Raw genomic sequence first — 27254 nt, 5'->3', positions numbered from 1 at the left:
ACGCATCAGCATTCTCGGAAGAGGTTGACACAGATGACATCTTAAGGAACAAAGAAAGACAAATTAAGGATGAGGAAGTTGTCACTTTAGTTTTTTCATGGCGTTTAAAGAAGGGATGGTTCTTCACCTGGGTGCCGTCCACAACTCAGCACGTTGTGCTGCCTTGGAACTATTCGCACAACAGACCGCTACTGACCATTGTTGCTTCTGTTTTAATAAAAAAATGTTAAGGTGTTTACTGTTTTTGTTGCGATGTATATATTTATAAGTTATTAAAGTGTTATAAACCTACTACTTTGTTGGAGTGCTATATATTTTTAATGTGACACATAATTGTGAAGACTTTGATGTACAAAAAGGCATCCCTGGAATCTTCCGCTTCAGGCTCGGACCCACACACCCTCACAGTGAGAATCCCCTCCCCAAGCACAATACAGGATGGTTATCAGATAGTAGGAACGCGTGTGGTGTGACGGATCTCATCGGGTGGGGGCCTTGATCTACTTAACTCCTTTGAAGAGGGGTGATTCTCTACAGCTGGGGCCATAAACTACATCTGCAGAGCTAGGTGATAGCCTGGGACCGGCCTGGACAATCGGACACAGAGGAAGAGGAGTGTCACAGGGTGCGGTAGTGAATAGGGTGAAAGGCAGGTGTCGGCACAGGGTGTGATTCTCAGAGAAGAACAGCGCAGATGGGAGGAGGTTTCTAGCCCATACATGAGAAAGAGAGCGGGAGTGACCAGTGCGTGGGGGAGATGCTTGCAAGGGTGCAGACAGTGGGTCTGGTCAAGGCATCTAAAATGGCTGCTGTGCTCGACAAAAGTGTGGCATTGCAAAAAAGATGGCGCAGACAATGTTTATCAATAATGATTTATTTATAACAAATAAAATATTTACTCGCAGTGACAAAATGGCGGTCGACACTTCCTGATTTCCATCGAATCGAACGTTAACAGACGTCACGCAGCAAAAAAAAAAAAACGCTCGCGCACAGCCGCTGGAAGACATGTATCAACATATATGAGCCTCCTCAGCCACCCTCAGAAAACAAAAGGGGTCAGGATACGTCTCCCGTACCCCCTTATACCTAGTAATTTAATGAAATCGAAACACAAAATGGCGAATTCACGTTTCGCTACCAGTTTGCGAACCGAGAAGCGCTTCTACCGCGAAAAATCAATTTTTTTTATTTGCCCCACGGGACCCTTTAATAACCCCAACATCATTCCTAGGGGGTCAAGAGGGGTCTACCTAGCCCCCTTTCATTAAATTCCCCCTTCGTTTTTCTCCTGGAGAAGTGTGGCTCAATGCTTAGAGCGGCAGACCTTGATGCAGAACGCTGGCCAGGGACCAGGGTTCGATTCCCGCCTCGGCGGGTCTCGGGCTTAAATTCCTCTGACCGGATATTCTCGCCTCAGTGCCGATTCTAAGCATGGGTCCCACGCTGCAACTCTGGGCAATAGCTTGCTTAGTCTCCACAAAGGCCCCCTGATACACAAGGGATGCCTGGTTTCACCATGGGATGCCCAGGAGTGGACACCCCACAAGGAAAAGCCAGGAGGGGTTCCCTTGTGGTAGGAGTACAAGCGCCGGGATGCCTCCGGGTCACTGTTCGCGCTATACAAATACGCCACATTTACATTACATTTACATTCCTCCTCTTGTCTCTCGATCCTACCGACAGACAAGATGGCGGTCGCACCGGACTGTTTAGAATGTTGACGGACAGCCAATCAGCTTCGCTACGCAAAGCTCCGTTACGCGAAAAGTACGCGATCTGGAGCGCTATCTGGGACGCTGTCACAGATATATCTGTTTTTTAAAACGTTAATTTCTCAAAATCCACTGGAGCACATATATTGAGACCCAGCAAAGGCACATCGGACTAACAGTCCCTATAATTTTACCAAGTTTCGTGCAAATCCATTCAGCCGTTAGTTTGCGAACCGAGAAGCGCTTCTATCGTGAAAAATCAAATTTTTTAAATTTTCCCCACGGGACCCTTTAATAACCCCAACATCATTCCTAGGGGGTCAAGAGGGGTCTACCTTGCCCCCTTTCATTAAATTCCCCCTTCGTTTTTCACCTCTTCTTGTCTCTCGATCCTACCGAGTGACAAGATGGCGGCCGCTCCGGACTGTTTAGAATGTTGACAGACACCGGAGAGCCAATCAGCATCGCTTCGCAAAGCTCCGTGACGCGAAAAGTACGCGATCTGGAGCGCTATCTGGGACGCTGTCACAGATATATAAATTTTTTAAAACGTTAATTTCTCAAAATCCACTGGAGCACATATATTGAGACCCAGCAAAGGCACATCGGGCTAACAGTCCCTACAATTTTGCCAAGTTTCGTGCAAATCCATTCAGCCGTTCGAGCTAAAAGTGAGGCCAAACGCCCTATGGAAATTAACATGGGAAAAACGCGTTTTGGGACCCCCCTTTTTTCTCGGCCCCCCCTTGACGAACCCCCCCCCCCCAAATTTTCAGGGGCTGCTCAGAAACAAAATGTGCCATTTTCCTGAAAATTTCAGCCGATTCCGTCCACAAACGCCAAAGTTATTAGACAGAGAATTTTCAAAAGTCCCATAGGAAAAAAATCCTAACTATATATACCTACTGGCTATCGCCAGTAGGTAATATATATATATATATATATATATATATATATATATATATATATATATATATATATGAGTGTAGATTTTTGCCCTTCTTCGGGAAGGCCTGCAAAGAAACTTAAGAAAGAAAAACAGATCATGCAGCCTATTGACCTAGGCTACAGTGGCCAGATTCGTCATCTTGCAAAGAAAAAAGGGCCAGATAAGGTAATTTTCAGATAATTTTAGTGCCAAACAGTATAATATCCCCTACAAACCTTTTTTTATAATAGATATGAAGGGAGCAGGACAGAGTGGCCTCATAGGCTGCCATGATATCTCTAAAAGTCATTGTGCCTTTAAGTATCCAGGCATCACCAGTGTAAATGTAAATCACACAAAAGTGTCACATCATGCACAGCAGGGGGCAGCTACTTCAGTTCCTTTTGAAGTTTTATGTTAAAAGATATGCAATGAATCAATCCCTCTGCTCAATCCACCAGGGAGGAGGAAGTGTTGATTGGGACTATAATGGAAATACCCCTACGAGACCAAAGGAGTTACAGGTAAGAAACAATTCCTTCTCTGGCAGGGGATTACCATTTATAGACATAAGCGCTGAATAGTATACGTAGGAAGCTGGCTTAGTATATAGTGCACACTTATTTATCCCCCTCCCGTCTGCCCCCCAAGTGCTAAACCTTTTTTGGGCTATTTGGGGAATTTTGTCTTTAGGCCCCTGTAACTTTTTGTCCAACATCTCGAGGATTTTAAAGGTACCCATGGGTTTGTGGAGTCCCCTGGAGGGGACCCAGAAATTAGCCAAAATATGGCAACATTTAGTTTTCTTTCAATTACATTTGTGCGAGCGGGGGGGGGGGGGAGTAAGTTACTGAGAAAAATCTAAAAATTTTTACAAAATATTAAGACGAGGCTCGAACATGGGTCCCCAGTTCCCAAGTTGGCAGCTTACAGAGAGGTTACAGTACCAAAGGGTTCACTGATCGGCTGTGCCCTCTGTCCCCACTCCCTATCCATCCCACAACACTTGTCATCCCTGCTTTCTCCATTTGTCACTACTTTCATTCTCCTTCTGTGTCCCATTTGTGTCTTGCCCGCTATATTGCTCTGGTTGTTTGTGCTCAGTACGGCTGCCCCGCTCCTGTAGATGGTCAGTACCACCGCCCCATGTGTATTCCGATGCACCGCTCAAGGTCCCGTGTGTGCTTGGCAGCACTGCCCCATGTGCTGTGTACAGCCAGGGGCATAACGGCAGCCCCTGCAGGTTCTGTGGTGCCTGGGGGGGGGGGCAGATCTCCAGGGGACCCCCGTCTGGCACTGTGGACTGAGCATGGGTAGCAGGCTTGAATGGGTCTGGAGCTTAGGGCCCCCCTCATTTAACTTACAAGGGGGCCCTCAAGTTTCATTATGCCGCTGCACTCAGCAGCACTGCCTAATTATCTGTGTGCTAAGCACGACTGCCCTGGGTATGTGTTCTCAGCAGTGCTTCATACCGCGTTTGTTCACAGCAACATTGCCTCATACCCTGTGGGCTTTCAGCAGAACTGCTGCGTGCCCTGTGCGTTCTCAGTAGCACTGCCTTCCTACCCTGTGCGTTTTCAGCAGCACTGCCTTACTACCCTGTGTGTTCTCAGCAGCACTGCCCTGTGTGTGCCCAGCAACACTAACCTGTGTTCAGCGGCATCGCCTAACGTACAGTGTGCATTCTCAAGTATTACTTTACATGTTGTACATGCATCTTTCATGCTTACCCTTTGGCCCATAAGGCCCTGCACGCTAAGGGAGCTCAGTATCTCCAAAAGAGACTTGCCTTTTACCACCCGGCTCGCTCGCTGAGGTCTGAGTCTCTGTTTTTAGCTGAGGTTCCCCGAGTAAAAAAGGCGCGCATGGGTGGCCGTTCTTTCAGGCTGCGAGCCCCGCAGCTCTGGAATTCGCTTCCACTGTCACTGCAAAGCACATCCAATCTTTTGGCCTTCAGGAAGGGCCTTAAAACATGGCTCTTTGCCCGATAGTGGTTTTTTTCCCCTAGTGTTAGAGTTTTCCACTCTTTGCAGATACTCTGTAGTATGTTGTTGATGTATTTCTTTTCCGGTCACATATCAAAGCGCCGGGACACTCCTTGGAGTAGCCGTGCGCTATATAAGACCAACCTAACATCTAACATCAACATCTACCACAGGAGGCGGTGATTAAAACAGCAGTGGCCTCTGATGTGTGCAGCCATCTATGGGACTTATAACCAGTTCTCTGGAGTACTTCAAAGTTTAAATCATAGCTTGACAAGACGGGTAGCGGCACATCGGTGCCAGGTGATGATGCCAAGAGCCATTCATGCACCACACCACCAGCCTAGTAGGGCTGGACTGGGAACAGCAACCAGCCGTGGCAGATTGCTGCTCGACCGGCCCCTTGGGGTGCTAGTAAAAAGCACTGCTCCCGCTTTTGTTACTCAGGGCAGATATAGCAACACTGCTGCAAAGCTGGCCCCCACTGACAAAACCGGCTCCCACGGCCAGAACACCGGCCACCACCCCTCCTGCCCACCGGTGAAATGCCCGGTGCGGATGTATGACTTTACAACGCAGGCTATTACAACACCTGCCTTTACAACGCGGTTTTTACATCGCAATCCATTACAACGCATAGCACTATTCCAACACCAGTCCCCGTAGACACTAGGGAAGGTGTTGGATGGTAAATTAAACTTATTTCCTATCCTAGTGCGCCTCCCAGCGCAATGCCTTGTAATGGTATGCATTGTAATGACCGCGTTGTAATGGTAGTGCGTTGTAAAAGTTTTGTTGTGAAGGTTGTCACCGCCCGGTGCCAGCTACAGCCAGTCCGACCCTGCAGCCAAGCACCGCATAGCATCAGGAAAAAAGTGGGGATAACCATGAAAGCAGATATTACTTTCGTACACTACCTCTAAGTGCTTTTTACATTAAATCCCACACTGGCATCAGTGTGGGTTTGATGTGCTGAGAAGTTTGCTACCAAACTTCCCAGTTTTTAGTAAAGCTATTATGGAGCTGTGGAGTTTGTTGAAACCAACTCCAAGACCATATTCTCTTTATGGCTTTACTACACTTACAATGTCTAAAAATTGACTTATACACTGTAGGGGTACAGGGCTCGTGCCTCTGTACCCTCAACTTAGGGCTAGTGCGCCCTTCTTGAGGAGTGACTTGCCTAGGCCTAAGGCAGTGGATTGCAGGCATGGCACACAGGGATGTGTACCATGTCGACTCTTCAATTTTCTGTGCATCCAAAAAGCAGCCTGCAGTGGCAGTGTGTATGTGTTAAGGTGCAGGGCCCCTGAGGGTGGCACAATAGGTGTGCAGCCCTTGGAGGCCTTCTCTGGTCACAGTAGCCTTGGTACCCTTTGTACCTTTTACAAGGGCCTTGCAGTGGCCAGGGAGGTGCCAAATGTGGTTACATAGGTACATTCTTGGGAAAGAACATTGACCCTGGGAATCTGATTGGCAGGGACCCATGGAACTTCATGTCACGTTGCATCAGATGTCAGGCAAAAAGTGGGGCGCTTTCCTACACAGGTGCACCATATACTAAGTCATCCTCTTACAGCTGCCAGCTCAGGAGAGCCTTGGAGGGGTCTGAGGCGGAGGTGATGGCCATCTTAGGGAAACCTTGCATGGATCTGAGGTGGAGGCAGCCATCTTAAGAGAACCTTGCACATTGAGGCTATTCCATGGCACCACCTGTGTATAATACAACCATGATGACACCAGCTGCCCGTTGCACAACACCTTACCATTGAGACTTCCTTCTTCGTCTCGTCCATGTCTCGCTCCATCTCCACCTTCTTCGTGGTGGGGTCATTTTCTGATGTAGCAGCTGGCTCATAGTTGTCTTGTCCAGTCTGCAGTGAAACAAAACAAACAAAAGTGAATATGCTAATTACAATTAAGTTTACATTTCCTTATTGTTTTAAGTTTGCAACACTTAAACATAGTAGCGTGTAGTCAACTACCAACCATCAAAGTTTTGGAAAATGCAATCATATCAAGCAATTTCAAGGCGAAAACTCGACAGTAGGTGCATCTTCAAACAGTGTCGCTTACAAGTATACTTCTAACAACAAAAAAATAAACAACCCCCATAAACGCCCTCCCTTCCATTCAACCCACTCCCTCCCCCCTCCCTGTGTTCCATGTCCACTGCCTAAGCTTCCTAAGCCCATCTGGTACTCCCTGCCCCCTTCAGATTGTTCCCTGAGACCAGGTGAGGCGCAGTAGCCTAAGATATCTGGGGCAGGTGATCTCTCTGAATTCCGTGGCCAGTAGCGACAAAAAGGGTTACCACAGTTCGTTGTATTTATATCCTTCCCCTGCCAAGGTAAGCGTCAGTTTCTCCATCCCAAGGACATGCCACAGACGATGTAGCCAACCTGTGAATGTCAGGGCATTGAGAGTACGCCAATGTATGAGTATGTTTTGTGTCGCCGACCCCAACGCAATTCCTATCTGCCTGCCTCTACGAGACCGCAGCGGGTACATCAGAGGATTGGGGAGGCCAAGCAGGACATACGCTGGGAAGTACAGGATCTCAATCTCAAAATGCTTGTCCACCTCATCCAAGACCTGAGTCCAGTAGGACCGGACATGCTCACACTCCCACAATAAGTGTACTAAGGTGCTTACTTGGCCACAGCCACGCCAACATGTCGCCTCCTGTGCTTTATCCATTGCGTGTAAGAGCTCCGGGGTGTAGTACCAATATGTTACTACCTTTGTGAGGATCTCGGTGAGCCCCATGTGGTATACGGAATGTCGGGCCCTGAAGTATATGTTGTCCCACTCCTTCTGGCTGAGCACTCTGCCTAGCTCCCTCTCCCATCGGGCCTTACTGGGGTTATAAGTGTGTGTGAGGCGTACCTGCAATATCTTATACAGATCAGAGATGTGTTTTTTATCTGATGTGCGTGTGAGTAGCCATCGTTCATAAGGAGAAAGGAGTCTATCCACTTTGGAGCGGACTTGGGGTTGAAGCGCCCAATGTCTAACTTGTAGATATCGGAGCCTATCTGTCTCAGGAAGCCTGTATGTCTGCCTCAACTGGGGGAAAGGAATGACCCCTTCAACACCATATACATGATACAAAAAGCAGTACCCTGCAGGCCTCCACCTTGCAAAGGTGACCGCATCCATGCCAGGTGTGACTTTAGGGTTATTTATCAGGGGGGTAAGTGGAGATGGAAAGGACGTAAGCTCGTGTTTCAGATTAGTGGCGTCCCATACCCATACCTCGAGGGGAACCCGTGTAATATACGAGGCATAGAGATTAGGGGGCCTGTGGGCCTTACGTAGGAAGGGAATTTCCTGCAGCGGTCGCCCAGCTACCGCCTGGTCTTGAAACAGCCAGTGTTTCTCTGACTCCCATCGGATCAACTCCACAAGGTATCGCAACTGAGTGGCCTGAAAATGGAGTTGAAGATCAGGAATCCCCAGCCCTCCCCCCTCCGAAGCAAGCGTCGTCAACACCTGCCGCATTCGTGGCTTCCGACCATTCCAAATGAATTGTGCAAGCTCTGCTTTAGTCTTTCGTATCTAGCCTGTGGGCGGCCGGAGAGGGATGGTGCGGAAGAGATAAAGGATCTGGGGTAAAACGGTCATTTTGACCGCTGCAATTTTGCCAAACCAGGAGATGGGGTAGTACTTCCATCTGCCGAGTTCCCGGCGGATCCTTCTACTTAGGAGTACATAGTTGGTGGTGACTACCGCAGGAAATGAGGGGGCCAGCTGGATCCCCAGGTATGGAGTCGTGTCTGTTGCCCATTGAATAGGAAGCAAGTTCTGCAGGTGTTCCCGGGTGGGTTTCGACAAGGAGAGATCGAAGGCCACCGACTGGTCCGTATTCACCTTGAATCCTGCCACCTGGGCGAATGCGTCTAAGTCCGCCAGACTTGCCGGCAGTGCGGTCCTTGGGTTGGCAAGTGATATCAACACATCGTCGGCGTATAGGCAGATTGTTTGAACATATCCACCAAATTTTATCCCGGTAACAGCTGGATTCTGCCTCAGTCTCATAGCCAGCGGTTCCATATAGAGGGTAAAGAGGAGGGGCGACAAAGGGCACCCCTGCCTCATGCCTCTTTCAATGGGGAAACGAGAGGACCTATGCCCATTCACGCGGACTACGGCTGTAGGAAACTTGTAACAATTGAGGATGTATGTGCGAAATCGCTCTACCATCCCCGTGCGCTCCAGAACCTGCTCCAAGTAGGGCCAGTGAACGCGGTCAAACGCTTTCTCTGCGTCGATAGTGAGCAGCATATACTCTCCTAGGATACGTGTGCCTTCTTGATGAGATGGAGAACTCGTTTGGGGTTATCGGATGTCTGGCGCTCAAGGATGAACCCCGCTTGGTCCGGGTCTATAAGCCATGGAATATGTGGGCCAAAGCGGGCAGCGAGAATGCCGGGATATAATTTAAGGTCTATGTTGAGGAGAGAGATTGGGCGGTATGCTCCACACCTAGATTTATCCTTCCCGGGCTTAGGGATGACCGCTATAGAGGCCTCCAAGAGGTCGCTCGGGATTGCACCAGGGTCGGCGAAGGAATTAAACTATTGGTGAGCAAAGGGGCAAGGATGGCACAGAATGTCTTATAAAAAATTGCGGAAAAGCCATCCGGCTCAGGGGCTTTAAACGGTTTAAGACAGAAGATGGCTACAATGACCTCCTCCGTATGTATGTTCCTGTCGAGGTGGTCGGCTTGGGCCTGCGTTAGAACCGGCATGGTGACCGAATCCAAAAAGGCAATTCCATCTGCACTGTCTAATGGGGACCCAGTGTAGAGGGTGGCATAAAAATTGCGAAATGTTTAAGCTATCGCCTTATCCTTCGATACTCATGTACCTCTATGGACTTCACGAACCCCCTGCTTTTGTCGGGCCTCCCGCAGCCTGTGGGCTAGGAGACGTCTGCACCAATCCCCACCGGTGTAATGGGTGTGTTTTAATCGGAGCGCTGCAAATTCTGCCCTATCTTGATCAAGCGCTGCTAGCTGATGGCGCACAGCCTTAAGTTGTCGCCATACTCGTGGGGCACCTGTCCTTTGATGTATCCTCTCCAGTTCCCTAGTTTGTTGTGTCAGGTCTTCCATTTTACGCTTGCGCTCGGCATCATCTGCGGCCGAAATAGTAATGAACTCCCCCCGCAAGACTGCTTTCAGCGCTGCCCACTGTGTTGCAAGGGTTGTGTCATAGTTGGCATTATGTGAGAGGTACTCAGTAATGGAATTCTGTATGCGCTAAACTACATCTGCCCGATGGAGGAGCGGATCCCTATGACACCACACCCTCGAGGGCAAAGATAGTGGTGGAAGAGTGGAAGTGGCAATAACCGGTGCGTGATCCGATAGGGAGGCAACTCCTATATCAACCACAGATGTGAGAGTGCTTCTGGGTATAGATGCTAAAAAATAGTCTAGTCTCGCGTACGTCTTGTGTGCACTGGAGTAGTATGAGTATTCTCGCTCGTGAGGGTGTAAGTCGCGCCTTCGTTAGGGGCAAGAGTCAGGCCGTTAATGGCAAAACGGTAAATCAGGAGCCTCCCTTTTGATCTCAGCTTCCTTTAGAAGGACCTCCCCCCGAAACCGCTGAGCTACTAGAATCGCCACCCCCGCTGTTTTAGTAGGACTTGAAGAAAATAATTGGCTGGGGAATTTCAGGGATCTGAGGCGGTTGCAGTCCCTTGCTAAAAGATGGGTCTCATGCATGAGACAGATATCTGCTTGGGTACTTTCTAGGCACGACAGGACAGCCCTACGTTTTACCGGATTGTTAAGACCCCGCACATTCAGGGTCAGGATCTTAAGCATGGTGGCCGAGATAGTAGGTACTAAAAAGGATGGAGAGCATAAATACTGTGCCACTCACGATACAACAAGGGTGTAAAACGCCCAGATGGCCGAGGACCCCGCAGGCGAGTTGGTCTGGCCTAGTTTTAATAAGAAAGTGGACATGGAACCCCAGAACCCCCCTCACAACCCCCCCCCCCTCAAGAAACAGCAACGCAACATGAGAACAGTTGAAAAGAGGGAACTGTCCCCCATAGTCCATCGTCCCTCGACGATCAGTGAAAACGTCTTTGGGGTTAGATTACCAACAAATCACCCCTCCTCCCACCCACGACCTGGTTATTAACAAATCAGACAGCCGGCTATAAGTGATGTCCGATATCAGCTCGTTGAGAGGTTGGCCAATTCCGCAGCGATTGTCGCAAGAGCCGATTTCTGGCCTTGTATGATGTCTGCAGCAGGGGGTTTCCTGGGTCGGCGCCTACGACCCTGCATGCGCCAGCAAGACCCAGAGTCGGCTGAAGCGTCTCTAGTGTTCTCGTCTTCACTCTCTTCCTTCGTGATATCCACCCCCAGCAACTCACAGGCCTCCCTCAGGGAACGGAGTTGGTATAGTTTGTTATCCTTACGAAATACCAGACGGAATGGATGGCCCCTGCTGTAGGATATGTTGTGCTGCTGAAGATGCTGAGTGATCGGCTTGAAGTTCTACGTTTTTTCAAAGTAAGCGCAGATAAGTCCTGAAACAGAACTGGCATCTGGCCCAAAACTCCACCGGGTGCATTTGATGCGCCTTTTGGAGGATGGCTTCCTTGGTGCGGCACTCTTGGACACAGACCAGGATGTCCGAAGGGGGGGGGGGGCGATGGAGCACGCGGTGGTCCGACTCTATGCGCGTGGTCTATGCGCAATTCAGTTTCTAGGGGCCTGCTTAGGATATGGTTGAACAGCTCCTTCGTGTATGTGAAAAGGTCCTTCGAACCGTCGTCCACCTTCACTCCCCGGATCCGGATGTTATGGTGCCGAGAGCGCTTTTCTAGATCTTTCAGGTGGGATTGAATATCTACCTGTTGATAGTGGATCCTGAGGACTTCTTGCTGTAGTGCCGCCAGTTCCATGTCTCTCCCATCACCCTTGCCCTCCAAGTCTGCGACTCGTTCTCCAATTGCGTCCATGTCTCGACAAATCTCCTTGATTACAGTGGTGAACTCTTTCTTGAGTGTGTGAATATCTTCACGTAGAGCTACGAACATGGACTCAAGAAACGCCTTGGTGATGGGCTCTGCACCCTCTCCGCGCGTTGATGTCTGGGCAACGGTGCCCGTCGCCATGCCGGAGGTTGCCTGTCTAGTCTGTGACTTCGCAAATAAGTCTTTATTGGTCTTGTCTTCGCGTCTCCCTGCAGAGGACATAGCTTGCCTCCCCGGGATCTGAAAGAGTCGTAGGTGACCCCCACCAACCTGATCGCTCTGCGAGAGTGAACCCCGCCTAGCTGCGTGCGCTGGCCCTGAAGTTCAAAGTCCCTGGGAAGGCCCAATGTCAGATTAAATAGTAGGTGGTGCCAAGGTTAGTCACTTCGTCAGCCCAGCTCCGGGGTGAGCTCCCGTGGATGTAGGGCCTCCTCACCCCACTCTTCTGGCAGCAGACTCCCGTGCCCCTGAGTAAGTACGGCTATGTGACGGCGCCACATGCTTCGCTCTGACTCCCTCAGTTAGGTGTAGATCGACTGGTGGGCTTAACTCCGGCCGCTGCCCTCACCAACCACTGCCTCAGTGGTTTCACCCCTCTTACTCGGCCAGGCCTCCGGCACTCAGTTTCTGCTGTCTGTCTGGCCTCGGCAATCGCAGCCGCAACTGCAGACCCCCCCTCCAAAGATCCGGGGCCCAGGGCGTCTCCTCCTCAAGGCCGAGCTACAGACCGATGTTCTTCCTAAGGTGAAAGACGCTTAGTTCCTCAGCCTCAGTCAGACCCCGCCCGCACTACCCAGGCCTACCGTGTTGCTCTGCTCTGCAGGTCACCTCACAGTCCAGGCTCCTCCAGTACGGTCCGCTATGTCGGACGGGTAGTAGGCCCGCCGCCGGAGCCGCAGGCCACCAGGCCCCCCCCAGACTCAATAGCGCTCCCTGGGGCGTGCACACAAACGCAGGCCGGGTCATTCCTCCAGCCCAATCGCAGGCTAATACCTCTGGTGGATCGTCGCAGAATTGAAACCTTGCCTCCTTGTCAGTGCAGTCCCTTAGCCGCCCGCAGAGTTCTCCTGATACGACCGCCTCCAATGACACAGGTCTCCCCAAGATTGCGGTCCTTACTCCGCTCCTCCGCACCCAGTCGGTTCCCAGCCGCAGGGCAGTAGCCAGGCCACCGCCGCTCGTGCCGTCTCAGCAGGCCCGCTGCGCCAATGTCAGCCCCGGGCCCACCAGATCCGATGGAGATGAGTGGGCCTCTCTGTGCTCGGGCGCGGCCTCTGGTGTCTCACAACCCCAGCCTGCGCCTCTCTCGGCCCCCTCCGCGCACCCGAGCTCCACAATGCCAGGCTCCTTCCAGGCCCTTGTGGTACACGAGGCCTAGCAGGGGGGAGGGGGCGGGCCTAGCCACGGCCGCTCCGTCACTCGCACCCGCTCTGTCTGGGTGCTAGGCCGCCGTGCCCCTTGCTCACGTACCCCGCCTGGCTCCCAATGCGATTCACTGCGGAGGAGCGCGGAGGGGCACGGAGCAGCCCGCAGCTGCCGCCGCGCGGGTCCAAAGACTGGTATGCCGCTCACTCAAGATGGTGGGCCGACCTCCCACCGCAGCTCCTCACCAGGCTCCTGTGCTCGCAGTCTCTCTGCCCCGGCGGCGCCAATCTCATCGATGTCTTCACAGAGGCCGCCTCCACCTCCGAGCAGCTCAAAGGTCAGACTCTTGCCGCAGCGGACACTCGCTTTCTCGTCTGCAGTCTTAAGCGTACCAGCATGGCCCGCTGGTTTTGCCCGCCGTCAGCTCACAGCAGGGTCGGTGTCGGAAGATCATCATGTACTGGCAGCTTCTCCGCTCAAAGCTGGCTCCATTGATACTGGGACCTCTCCAGCCCTCAGAAATGAGCCGATCCGGGCTACAACGGGCCGCAGGCCGGTGCTGTTTCAGGCCGTCGGCGGGAGCTCGGGAGTAGTGCCTCTACTCCGCCATCTTGGCCACGCCCCTCTGATTAAAATTAAAAGGTAAGAAATGTAAACATTCAGCATAATGTTAGATCTTACATATTTTGTACTTTATTTTTATCATTGAACTATAGGCTTCCAGATATCACCGTGCTGCCACTTCGATGGGGGTCGTCAAAAACTGCTGCCAAATGCTCACTCAAGACTAAATTACTGTGCAAAAAATCTTTACTGCATGACATAATAATAGGTATGCCTAATGAGATCCAAAATCCACCAAAAGAGGAAGATAACAGCGCTCAATCCCACTCCCCAACCTCCCTTGAGAGCTGCTGCGTCTGACGCCGCTGCAGGCGTTTGTATAAAAATAAGCAGTGCTCACTGGCCCATGCGAAAAAATACAAAATGCCTGCATGGGATGGAGCTCAGTTCATCTGGGCAGCAAAGGAGGCTTTCTGGGGGTCATGGGGAAAATCAATTCCCCCGATTTATATAAAGCCCAGCTGTAGGAAGCTGGCTTAGTATATGGTGCACACTTTTTTCGGTGAAACACCTAGCACTAATCCAGACAACCTTTATGGTGATTTTAGACAACCTTAGAAAGCTCTTTAAGTGGTAGCTGTGGAGAGTAACCTACAGGCTTAGTCCAGAAGGAATGTTAAGCAGCTTGTTTCACAAGAACGTAACCTTATTGGTACAGTTTAAGTGAAAAAGAACCACACTGTGTATTTATAAAAATACGTATTTTGTTATAAGAGACTCACTAACACAAATATCTCCTACTTGGAAATGTACACAATGCTCACAATACTTTGCAATAAAAACAGGTAAATAGCATGAATACACAGTGGTCGCCAGGGGGAGACCAAAACATATATTAAAATAGTAAAATGCAAACCAGGACTCAAGTCAAGAACATACCCAGAAGATGTGGGAGTGCGGGGGACCCAAGAAACCACCCAAGGTAAGTAACCAGAAACCCCACGGAGGACGTGTCCAGCGTAGGAACAAGACCGCATGCTCCATTCAAGTCAATTGGTAAATCGCTGTTGCAATTCCCTGTAGAAATCCCATGGAAGACAGAAGGTTGAAGAGCCACCACACCCATGGATACCCTTGGAACCAGGATACCTACACCAGGGAATCCGGGTGCATACGTGAGAAGTGGCATCGGAAACAGCTTTTGAACTTAATGGGAGACTTCAAGAAGATGCTGCTGTTGAAGAAGATCAAAGTGTCCGCTGGAACCCAAAGGGGTATTCAAGTTGAGAAGTACCAGCAAGCAGAGGGGAAAGAGTCTATGCCATTCAGGAGTGACCAGGAAGCACGGGAGACGAATGCCCACCTATGTCGGGAGATGCAGGAGAGTTGACAATGACTTTGGAGCTGCAGCTGTGTGGACCAGGCGATGCTGTTAAAGAACAGGAGCCGATCACCAGCTGTCCCACGTAGGGTGTTGAGAGTTAAGGGACACCAACAAGCCCTGGGAACTGCAAATAATGTGGCAAGCAAAAAAAGGTGCAAAGTTAGAACCACCAATTTCCAAGAGACTCACCAAGTACAGGTGAGTCTGAGCAGGCCCAACTAAACAGAGGAGCCCACTGAAAATAAAGAAGTCCCTTGAAAGGACCCGGAGATCTCTGGAGACAAGAGTCGCCCAGCCTTAGCGACAGCAAGTCGACGCAGTGAACAGGGGCGCGGTGCCAGGGGTGCCGACAAGGGATACTGGCCTCAGACTTGGTCTGGAGAAAGTGCAGGCCTCAAGGGAGTTGTAGAACTGCCACATGTGTAACTGAGCCTGGTGGAGTCCGTAGGAACTCAATATCAGAAAAACGTTCAGATGCGTTGCAGTACCTGCTGATGCAGGGGGTAACTCCTTCACGCTAAGGGAGATTCCTTCGGGTGTCTTTGAAGTCCAGAAGTCCTGTGAGGAACTTGTAAGAAGCACGTGTGAGAAGTTGGCCTGATATATGATGCTCACTAGTTCTAGTGATCACCTTGTATCAGTCCAAACAACCCTTATGGTGATTGACTGTAAGTCAACCTTATAGACCAGCTATCCTAATGGTAGCATGGAGAAAGCAGTCTTAGGCTAAACTCTTTTGGCATGTGAAGCCAGCTGTTTTACCACATATAACCCCTTGAATACCAAATGAAAGGACACCACACAGGTTGTTATGAAAATAAACAAGATAGATATTTATTACCAACAAAACACCTCTGAACTCTTTATGAGATCAGAGGGCTAAGCACATGACAGGACTCTTATGAAAAATACTTTAAGTTGCACAAATTACAATGGTGCCCTAGGGGCACGACAAACCATATACTAAGTAAATAGTATAAGGAAATCGATAGAGGAAATGGAGATGTCCAGAGGCTGTACGATCGCTGGGACTACCCTAACCTTAGGTAAGGAGCAGGAGGCCCACGGGGCGCGTGTGCAGGGTGTGAACTCACACGCAAGATGCGGGACAGAGTCAATGGACACTACAAATTACGAAAAGGTAAGTAAAAGACAGTTCCGACTAGTTAAGACTAAAACGACTGGAAACCTGGACACTAGGAGAGTCAATCTACCCTTGAGCACCAAAATGCTCTTGTTACCTCACCCACGGTCAGCGGGTGCATAGGTGTGAAAGTGTGTCGGGTTTCCGCGTCGAAGTCTATGGAGCCTTGAAGAAAGATGCTGCAGGCGACCAGGAGGAAGATGTCCGGAGCGATCCAAGGGTGGATCGAGGAATATGAAGACCTGAAAGCAGAGGGGACAATGTTCAAAGTCACTAGCCAGTGACCGGAGTGGAACCAGGAAGGAACCAGATGCGGTCGTCGCGATCAGGTGAAGAGTGGATGCTTGACTCTGCAGCCACGTGGACCAGGAGGTGTCTTCGACAACCAGGATGGAGGCACGAGCTGTCCAACGCAGGCTCTCGCTGTCGGCGGTGTTGGTTCCGGATTCGGCGTCAACAGGCCTTGGCAAAGGCAACCCACGCTGTGAGTGGAAAAGGCGTCTGGTGCGGACCAAGAGGGTCAGGGTGCTTCTCCTTTGCAGGGAAGCAAGGGCCAGTCTGGAGCAACCAGACCAGCAATGTAGATTTCGTGGATTGTCGTCTAGGAGGTCACTAGCCAGCCGACAAGTGACCAGACAACGCGTCGAGCAGCAATCAAGCAAAAGGGCCCCACGCAGATCTTGTGGATGCTGGAGGGCTGATCTTCTGTACAGGAGCTGCTCGGGGCTGGGGCTTCTCAATCCCCACAGCACTTTCTCGAGGATACCTATGAAGTCGTGCTGGAAGCGAAGAGCAGTTTCTTCAAGATGGCCGGTCCCACGTGTCTCGTCGCACCCACGGATCTCAGCTGTGCTGCAGATGTAGGTAGAGGTCTGAGAGGTCTGGAAGTCCGGATCTCGTCGGGCTCTGAAGTCTGGTTCCAGGCAGGAAGGACGACAAAGTGAACCGCTAGGACGTTTGATGGTGCCTGCTTGTGCAGGGTGGTCACTCCTTGGCCACAAGGGAGATTTTATTTATTCTTCTGTGGAGCAGAACGTCGAAATCCAGAGTTTCTTCTTTGTAGAGTTTCAAATCAGGATAATCTAATTTGGAATGGGACCAGCTCCTACCTTTATTCTCCTAAAGGGGGCTGTACTATGACTAGGTCCCTCCCATAGGTGGGACCAGGAAAGGGGGTGGTTACACCCCTATCCTTTGTCCGGGTTCGCGCTACAGCTGGGGCTGGATTGCCCCAGCAACTGGTTTGAACCGGGGTATGCACAGGGACACCTTGTGTGCCCCAGGCATGTATTATTCCTTTCAGCCTGTCCTACCTCAATACACAAAATCCTGTCTGGGGTGGTGCTAGCACCTCCCAAGGCAGGAAACCCTTTGTCCAGGCCCCCCTCGCTGGAAGGACTCCCAGCAGCAGGAGGTCAGACTTGTGTCTGTGGTGGCAGCATCCATTTTGTGATGCTAAGCTCGAGTTAACTTTAACCGGGGTTCACAGTTACATACATGTTGTGTCCCTCTAAAAGGGTGGAATGCTACCCCCGTCGCCAGAACTGGCGAGGGGGTAGTATTCCAATTCGTATGACACCTTACTCGACATGTTTTGATAATGCTATGCCAAAGTTAGCAATAACCGCGAGGATTATAATGTACTTAAGAGTATATGGTATAGCGTTATCATGGAAACAGCTAAAGGACTTGGTTCCGAAAGCTGCAGACAGGCTCAGCTCATGCTAGATCACCATCTCACATAATTCCAAGCACTCTGCCTCCAGGATTGTTAAGGCCTGCCATAGGAGTGACTTATAGGAGGATATGTGTCCATTTTAGGGTTAGATATAGGTATACTATATCTAAAGCAAAGGGTGATTACACCACCTTGCCCCAGCTGTGTTACCAGCCAGTTGTGTCTGTTTAGATGGCCAGCCAGGGGTGGCACAATACATGCTGCAGCCCCTGGTAGGCCTTGGGTGCACTTATGCCCTGGGTACCTATGGTACACTGTACAAGGACCTTCAAGAGTGACCCAATACCAATTGGTAAATGCACCTAAAGTACATGGATGTCAATTTAGAGAGAGAACAGCTAGGCTGTGGGTCTGATTGGCAGGCCCACAGCCAGGGAAAATCGTAAACCAGTGAAGCAAAAAGTAAAAATCTGGGGTGACCATAGGATTGCAGACCCTACTCTCCTACATAACCCCCCCCCCAAACTTAGGGACATTAAACTAACCTTGACCCGGTGAGTCTTCTTGTTCTAAGTGGAAATACCTGGAAAGACCATCTGCATTGCCATGGTCAGTCCCTGTAAAGTTCATCCCCTGTAGGGAAATGGACCACCTAAGAAGTTTGGGGTTTTCACCCTTCATTTGATTTAGCCACAAGAGGGGCCTATGGTCTGTCTGAATCTTGAAGTGAGTTCCAAACAAGTATGGCCTCAACTTCTTCAGGGCCCAAACCACAGCAAAGGCTTCCCTCTCAATAGCTGACCAACGTTTCTCTCTAGGGGTCAGCCTTCTACTTCTAAAAGCAATGGGCTGGTCATGTCCATCATTATTCAGTTGAGATAGAACAGCTCCCACACCCAACTCAGAAGCATCTGTTTGGACAATGAAAGTTTTGGAGTAGCCTGGACTCTTGAGAATAGGTGCAGTACACATGGCCTGCTTCAGGTCATCGAGTGCTTTTTGACAGCTGTCCACTGAACTTTCTTTGGCATTTTCTTGCTTGTCAGGTCATTAAGAGGGGTCACAATGGTCCCATAATTTCTGACAAATTTCCTATGGAAACCAGACAGCCCCAAGAAAGCTCTGACCTGTGTCTGGGTGGTTGGAGGAGCCCAGTCCTTTATGGCCTGTATCTTGCTCTCCAATGGTTGAACCTGGCCTCCACCTACAAGGTGGCCCAGGTACACAACCTGACTCTGTCCTATCTGGCACTTGGTGGCCTAGATAGTGAGGCCTGCCTTCTGCAGGGCCTCCAAAACTTTCCTCAGGTGGATCAGGTGATCCTCCCAGGTGGAGCTGAAGACAGCAATATCATCTAGATATGCTGCACAAAAGTCATCCAACCCAGTGAGAACTTGGTTCACCAACCTTTGAAAAGTGGCAGGTGCATTTTTCAAACCAAAGGGCCTCACCACAAATTGGTAATGACCTCCTGGTGTAGAAAATGCTGTTTTGGCCTTGGCATCCTCAGCTAACCTGATTTGCATATAACCAGCTGTCAGGTCAAATGTACTCAAGAATTTGGCAGAAGCCAATTTATCTATGAGTTCATCTGCCCTAGGTATTGGATGGGCATCTGTCTTAGTGACAGCATTGAGACCCCTGCAGTCTACACAAAACCTCATCTCTCTCTTACCATCCTGGGTGTGAGGTTTTGGCACTAGAACTACAGGACTAGCCCAAGGGCTCTCTGAGGGTTCAATGACTCCCAATTCCAACATCTTTTGTACTTCTTTCTTTATGCAGTCCCTGACGTGGTCAGGTTGCCTGTAGATTTTACTCTTTATAGGCAGACTGTCACCAGTGTCCACCTCATGGGTGCACCAGTTTGTCTGACTGGAGGTCATAGAGAACATTTGTCTAAAGGATTGAAGAACCTGTTTGCAATCCTTTTGCTGATGCTCAAAGAGGCTGTCAGAAAACACCACACCATCTACTGACCCATCATCAGGGTTCTGAGTGAGCAGGTCTGGGAGAGGGTCACTCTCTTCCTCCTGTCCCTCATCTGTGGCCATGAGCAAGCCCATGTCCGCCCTGTCAACAAATGCCTTGAGCCTGTTCACATGAAGTACTCTGTAAGGGCTCCTGGGAGTTCCAAGGTCCACCAGGTAAGTGACCTCTCCCTTCTGTTCAATGATGGTGTGGGGTCCAGACCATTTGTCTTGGAGAGCTGCTGGAGCCACTGGCTCCAACACCCACACCTTCTGTCCAGGCTGGTAAACAGTAAGGACAGCCTTTTGGTCATGCCAAGCATTTTGAAGTTCCTGGCTGGCCTCAAGGTTTTTGGATGCCTTCTCCATGTACTCTGCCATCCTGGAGCGGAGACCAAGTACATAGTCCACTATGTCAAGCTTAGGCTTTTTGAGAGGTAACTCCCATCCTTCCTTCACAAGACATAGGGGTCCTCTTACAGGGTGCCCAAATAGAAGCTCAAAAGGGCTGTAGCCAACCCCCTTCTGTGGGACCACTCTGTAAGCAAACAGCAGGCAGGGTAAAAGGATGTCCCATCTTCGCCTAAGCTTTTCAGGTAACCCTTTTATCATCCCTTTTAGGGTCTTGTTGAATCTCTCCACAAGCCCATTGCACTGTGGGTGATAGGGGGTGGTGAATTTGTAATTTACACCACACTCCAAGTAGGGCCCTGGCCACAACAGGAGCCACAACAGGAGCTGTAGTGGTCCTAAGGGGTATAGCTTCTGGCTACCTAGTGGCATGATCCACTACCATCAGTATAAATCTGTGCCCAGAGGCTGTTGGGTGGTCCATTGGTCCAACAATGTCAATCTCCACTACTTTCAAAGGGTACACCCACCACAGGTAGTGGTATAAGGGGGGCCTTTGTTGTGCCACCTGATTTGCCACTGGCTTGACAGGTGACACATGAGCGTCAAAACTCTTTGGTGTCTTCTGACATACGAGGCCAGTGAAAGTGTGGGATAAGTCTTTCCCAAGTATTGTTCTGGCCTAAGTGACCTGCAAGGGGAATTTCATGGGCTAAGGTAAGAAGGAAACCTCTCAGAGACAAGGGGATGACCAGCCTCCTGGTAGCACCAGGCTTGGGGTCTCTTGCCTCAAAGTATAGGAGTCCATCATCCCAGTACACCTTGTGGGTACCTGTAGCATTCCCTGCAGCCTCAGCAGCAGCCTGCTGTCTGAAGGGTTCAAGGGAGGAAGAGTCTAACTGTGCCTGCCTCAAATCTGCCCTGGAAGGTCCCCCTGACCCAAGAAACTCAACCTGATCAGGTTCAAGCTCCTCTAGGACAGTTCCTTCTGGGGTCTTTGGGTCAGCCTCCTGAGAGGGCTGATCCTCACCTTGAGGCAGGGGCAAGGCACTGCCTTAACCCTACTGCTCTTCCTCTTGGGTAGTGTCTGGTCCATTGTTCCAGGATCCAGCACTTGTTCAGCTGGGCATTTCTTGGCCTGTGACCTGGTCACAGCAAGGACATGTGTTGACAAACCTCACATTTCCACATGAGTTCTATACTCCACTTCTGACCATAAGGAGGATTCCAAATCATTGCCCAAAAGACAGTCCACTGGGAGGTCTTAACTAACTACAACCCTTTTGAGGCCAGTTACCCCTCCCCAGGAGAAGTTAACAACTGCCATGCTGTGATTGGTAGTGACGTTGCTAGCATTGGTCACTAGGTAGTCTGAACCTAGTATTACCTGTTCAGGGTCCACAAAGTTTGGTGTCACCATAGTGACACTGGCACATGTGTCCCTGTAGGCCATAGCCATTTTTCCAATGATTAAAGGCGTTTGCCTGTATTTGCCAAGAGTACTGGGACTTACAGTATGGGTCATATCCATGTCCCCACTATAAACAAGAACAGCTTGAGTAGGTATTCTGACTAAGTCAGAACCCACCTCAGTTCCCAGGGTTAACCCAACTATAGCCTTGGGGTGTGCACTACCACTACTAACTGTACTAGGGGGTGCAGGTGCCTTAGGGGCAGTAGTGGTAGGAGCTGTGCCTTTCTTGGTGCACTCACTAAACCAGCGAGTCTTACTTTTACAGTACTGGCACCATGGTTTTCTTGGAACATCAGTCTTCTTTTGGGAATTCTAGGACCCACCCTCCTTAGATTGTTGGGGCCCTGTTGAAGACTTCTGGTCATTTTGCGAATTCTGTTTAACCTTTTGGTCTGCTTTCTTCTGGCCACCACCCTGGTTCTGGTTCTGATGCTTGACCCTGGTTCTGACCCATCTGTCTGCCTTCTTTCCCAATTCTTGGGGGGAGGTCAGATCTGAGTCAATCAGGTGATGATGCAACAACTGGTTCTGACAATTATTTAAGATTTGCTCTCTCATAATTAGATTATACAATCCTATGTAATCAGTAACTTTACTTCACAGTAACCAGTCTTCCAAAGCCTTAGTGGCACATGTAGGAAGGTGGATATCCGACTATGGTTTGTTTTGCTGGTTTTCGACATAGTTGGCCTGGGATCCTGCTATTCAGGACCCAAGGCTTCCTGCTCTATCTGTTAAAATGGACTCCATGTACCTTAGTTACATATCTAATTGGTATTGGGCCACTCTTGTAAGTCCTTGTACAGTGTACATGGGTACCCAGGGCATAAGTGTACCCAAGGCCTACCAGGGGCTGCAGCATGTATTGTGCCACCCCTGGCTGGCCATCTAAACAGACACAACTGGCTGGTAACATAGCTGGGGCAAGGTGGTGTAATCACCCTTTGCTTTAGATATAGTATACCTATATCTAAACCTAAAATGGACACATATCCTCCTATAAATCACTCCTATGGCAGGCCTTAACAATCCTGGAGGCCGAGTGCTTGGAATTATGTGAGATGGTGCTCTAGCATGAGTTGAGCCTGTTTGAAGCTTTCGGAACCAAGTCCTTTAGCTGTTTCCATGATAACGCTATACCATATACTCTTAAGTGCATTATAATCCTCGCGGTTATTGCTAACTTTGGCATAGCATTATCAAAACATGTCGAGTAAGGTGTCATACGAATTGGAAAACTACCCCCTCGGCAGTTCTGGCGACGGGGGTAGCATTCCACCCTTTTAGAGGGACACCACATGTATGTAACTGTGAACCCCGGTTAAAGTTAACTCGAGCCTCAGCATCACAAAATGGATGCTGCCACCAAAGACACAAGTCTGACCTCCTGCTGCTGGGAGTCCTTCCAGCGCGGGAGGCCTGGACAAAAACTGTTTCCTGTCTTGGGAGGTGCTAGCACCACCCCAGACAGGATTTTGTGTATTGAGGTAGGACAGGCTGAAAGGAATGAGACATGCCTGGGGCACACAAGGTGTCCCTGTGCATACCCCGGTTCAAACCAGTTGCTGGGGCACTCCAGCCCTAGCTCTGGTGCGAAACCGGACAAAGGATAGGGGGTGTAACCACCCCCCTTCCTGGTCCCACCCATAGGAGGGACCTAGTCATAGTACAGCCCCCTTTCGGAGAATAAAGGTAGGGAGACGAGGCAAGACGACCATGCGCATCAATAGAACTAATGAAATAAGGTACGTCTGTCATGTAGTTAATATGCCACTGTGTGAGCACTGCTCTTTAGCTATACCAGATAGGCACCGTGTCCGAAACTAGAAATTTTACCATCGGTAGTAAGCAGCAGCGTGAATGATAATAATGCTGGTAATACTTTGCGTAAATCCGAGATTGTTTATAACACGAGTGAGCACTGTTCTTTAGCTATACCTGTGAAGCACCATGTTCGAAACTCTAACTCAATAACCAAGCTCAGACACAGGTAAAAAGCAGCAGCGTGAATGGTAATATTGCTGGCAATACTTTGCATAAATCCGAGGTTGTTTATCACACGCATATCGAAACCATGTACGTGCATGTCATACTAGCTCACAGACGCCGAATCATTATTAAAGAATAATAATCTGAAAGACAACATAGATCGGCAATTTCTTAAATATGTTAGTTTGAGAGTGCTTACAACACGCATATCTTAACCATCAGCGTGTACGGTATATTGATACACACACGGTAGAAAATAAGGGTATAACTGTAATTAGAGTGTATATGAGAAAAGGACTAAGACTATGGAACTGGGAAAAAAATAATCTGCATGGTAAACCATCTAGAGACTTGATACCAATATATAGTTCTTCCATTGTAGACTATTTCTACTAAGAAAGTGAGGAATATAAAAAGGAATCGACCTAAAACATGCATTAGGAATAAAGTTAAAAGTTAGGAGTCCTAACTTTACTACTACTAAATTGCGAAAAAATCCTAATTTTAAGACTTTCGGTATTCACAGAAGGCATTTAGGAGTCCTAAAGTTAGGAGTCCTAACTTTACTACTACTAAATTGAGAAAAATCCTAATTTTAAGACTTTCGGTATTCACAGAAGGCATTTAGGAGTCCTAAAGTTAGGAGTCCTAACTTCTGTGAATGCCAAAAGTAGTAAGTTCATTCTGTGAATGCCAAAAGTAGTAAGTTCATTCTGTGAAAACCAAAAGTAGTAAGTGCATTCTGTGAATGGCAAAAGTAGTAAGTGCAATCTGTCAATACCAAAAGAGTAGTTAGTTTAGGATTGAGTCTTAAGTTCATTCTGTGAATCGGGCCCAGCAATCCTACAGCCTCTGGACAGCTCCATTCCTTTAACTGACTTCCTTATACCACTTGTTTAGTATATGGTTTGTTGCGCCCCTAGGGCAACATTGTAACTCGTGCAACTTAACGTATTTTTCTTAAGAGTCTTGTCATGTGCTTATCCCTCTGACCTCATAAAGAGTTCAGAGGTGTATGTTAGTTAATAAATATCTTGTTTATTTTCATAACTACCTTTGTGGTGTCCTTTCATTTGGTATTCAAGGGGTTATATGTGGTAAAACAGCTGGCTTCACATGTCAAAAGAGTTTAGCCTAAGACTGCGTTGTCCATGCTACCATTAGGATAGGTGGTCTATAAGGTTGACTTACAACCAATCACCATAAGGGTTGTTTGGACTGATACAAGGTGATCACTAGAACTAGTGAACATCATATATCAGGCCAACTTCTCACAGCACAATCAACAAAGTCAGTCCAATCCTGAGACTTAGTTTTCTGGGTGTCTCTGAACATCAACCTGTCGCTCCCTGCCTCACTTCCCCTACCACCTGGAAACACTCCTGCTAATTACTGCCAGACATCGCCTGCAGTTCTAGCGCCTCGACGCCGGACTAGCGCTCATTGCCTGTGTGGTATCGTTATTTAGGGCATATTACATTTTATTTTATTTTATTATAATAGCGCTGCATTGCCTGCCCTGTGTAATTTCGTTTTACTGTACAGCATATTTTACTTACATAGCGCTGCATTCACTGGGTTTTAGCTGTCCCCTTCTGTGTGTCCGTGCCCCAGTTTCACTTTCCCTCCCTCCATTTGTTGTGCTTGTGGCCCGTGTCTCCTCCCAGCCTCCCAGCTGCCCCTCCCACGCTCCGCCCCCTCCACTCTCCATTTATGTCAGATGTCCCAACGCGCAGCGTCCACGCGCTTCGGACACGCCGAAGGTGCGCCAAAGGTAAGCCCGTCTACGCCCGTCCGCGCCTGGACCGCGCCCAGCGCCAGACCCCCTGCCCCTCGCGCTGCCCAGCCCCCCCGCGTTACCTACGATGCCGCCACCCTCCTAGCCCTGAACCCCGGTCGCGCCCCCAACTGCGTCCAAGCTGCTCCTGGACGCACCCATGGACCGTTCTCCTGCTTCTCCTGCAAATTTAGCGGCACCAACAACATCTCCGCTACGACCACACCACAGATTCCCGACCCCAACCACCTAGATTGCATCCTTCTCAACACCCGCTCGGTCCACAGACACGCCATTGACCTTTGGAACCTACTAGACACCATCTCTCCTGACGTCGCCTTCCTAACGGAAACATGGATGAACGCTTCCTCCGCCCCGGACATCGCCATCGCTATCCCTGATGACTATAAGATCACACGCAAGGACCGCACCGACCATACAGGAGGTGGAATCGCTATCGTCCATAAGAAAACAATCCGCATCTCAACCAGCTCTGATGCCAACCTCACCAACTCCGAACACCTTCACTTCCAGATCCACATCGACCCCAAGACCACACTCAGAGGCACCCTCCTCTACAGACCACCAGGACCACGCGCAAAATTCAGTGAAGACATCACGGACTTCATCACCCCACACGCGCTCCCCTCCAAAGACTACATCCTTCTGGGAGACCTCAACTTCCACCTTGAAAAGATCATCGACCGCAACACCGCCACCCTCTTAGACAACCTCGCCAACCTCGGACTTAAACAACTGGTCACTTCCCCCACCCACATCGCAGGTCACACTCTCGACCCCATCTTCACCTCCAGCAACCATGTCTCCTTCAGCCACACTACAGATCTCCTCTGGACTGACCACAGCTGCGTTCACTTCACCTACAACAAGCCGAAACCCATCATCCACCTCCAACCAACTCTACAAAGAAACTGGAACAAAATCACCACAGAGCAGATCTCCACATCACTCCTTCAAACCTCCCCAGCCCTCTCTTCTAACGCCAACGAAGCCGCCTCCAACCTCACCCTTTGGTTATCCAACACCGCCAACACCTTAGCACCACTGAAAAAACGTCAACACAAACATGGCAACAAGAAGGCCTCATGGTTCAACGATGATCTCAAGAAATCCAAGAAACTGTGCCGCTCCCTTGAAAAGGCCTGGAAAAAAGACCCATCCACCAGCAACAAGGACGCCTTCAAAAGCGCCATCCGTACTCACCACCAACTGATCCGAAAAGCCAAGAAAACAGCATTCAAAGATCGACTTGACAACAACGCCCACAACAGCAAGGAACTTTTCAACATCGTCAAGGAATTTTCCAACCCCTCGGCCAACTCCAACGACATCACCCCCTCTCAAACCCTCTGCGATTCCCTAGCCTCTTTTTTCCACAACAAGATTGCTGACATCCACAACAGCTTTGACAACCAACCCGGAGACCAACCCACCCTACCATCAACTGACCATCTTCCCCCCGTTAACACCCTTAACGCCTGGAACCCAATCTCCACTGAGGACACCATCCGCCTGATGAATTCCATCCACTCTGGATCCCCCACAGACCCATGCCCCCACCACATCTTCAACAAAGCTGACTCCGTCATAGCTCCGCACCTCCGAGACGTCATCAACTGCTCCCTCAACTCCGCTACCTTCCCAGAAGATTGGAAACACGCTGAACTCACCGCCCTTCTGAAAAAACCAACAGCAGACCCCACCGAACTCAAAAACTACCGCCCCATCTCGCTTCTTCCATTCCCGGCCAAAGTCATCGAAAAAGCTGTCAACAACCAGCTCGCCGCCTTCCTCGAAGCCAACAAATCACTCGACCCCTCACAATCCGGCTTCCGAGCCAAACACAGCACTGAGACCGCCCTCATCGCAGCAACAGACGACATTCGAACTCTACTGGACAATGG

The 27254-nt window shown here is 49.8% G+C and overlaps 1 protein-coding gene across 1 annotated transcript in view; it reads right to left on the bottom strand.

The window, feature by feature from the left end:
- Nucleotides 1–27254, bottom strand: part of LOC147699077 (sodium/potassium-transporting ATPase subunit alpha-1-like) — a 3282495-nt gene that overhangs the window by 3129044 nt on the left and 126197 nt on the right. The window contains exon 3 of the mRNA XM_086936300.1: nt 6395–6502. Within this exon, the coding sequence (XP_086792426.1) occupies nt 6395–6502 (108 nt within the window). The remainder of the gene's footprint in view (nt 1–6394; nt 6503–27254) is intronic.

This window comes from Lissotriton vulgaris, chromosome 8 (genome assembly GCF_964263255.1).
Source record: "Lissotriton vulgaris chromosome 8, aLisVul1.2, whole genome shotgun sequence".
Taxonomy (NCBI): Eukaryota; Metazoa; Chordata; class Amphibia; order Caudata; family Salamandridae; genus Lissotriton; species Lissotriton vulgaris.
Note: the sequence above shows the minus strand (reverse complement) of the source record. Positions and strands in the feature narration are given on the sequence as shown.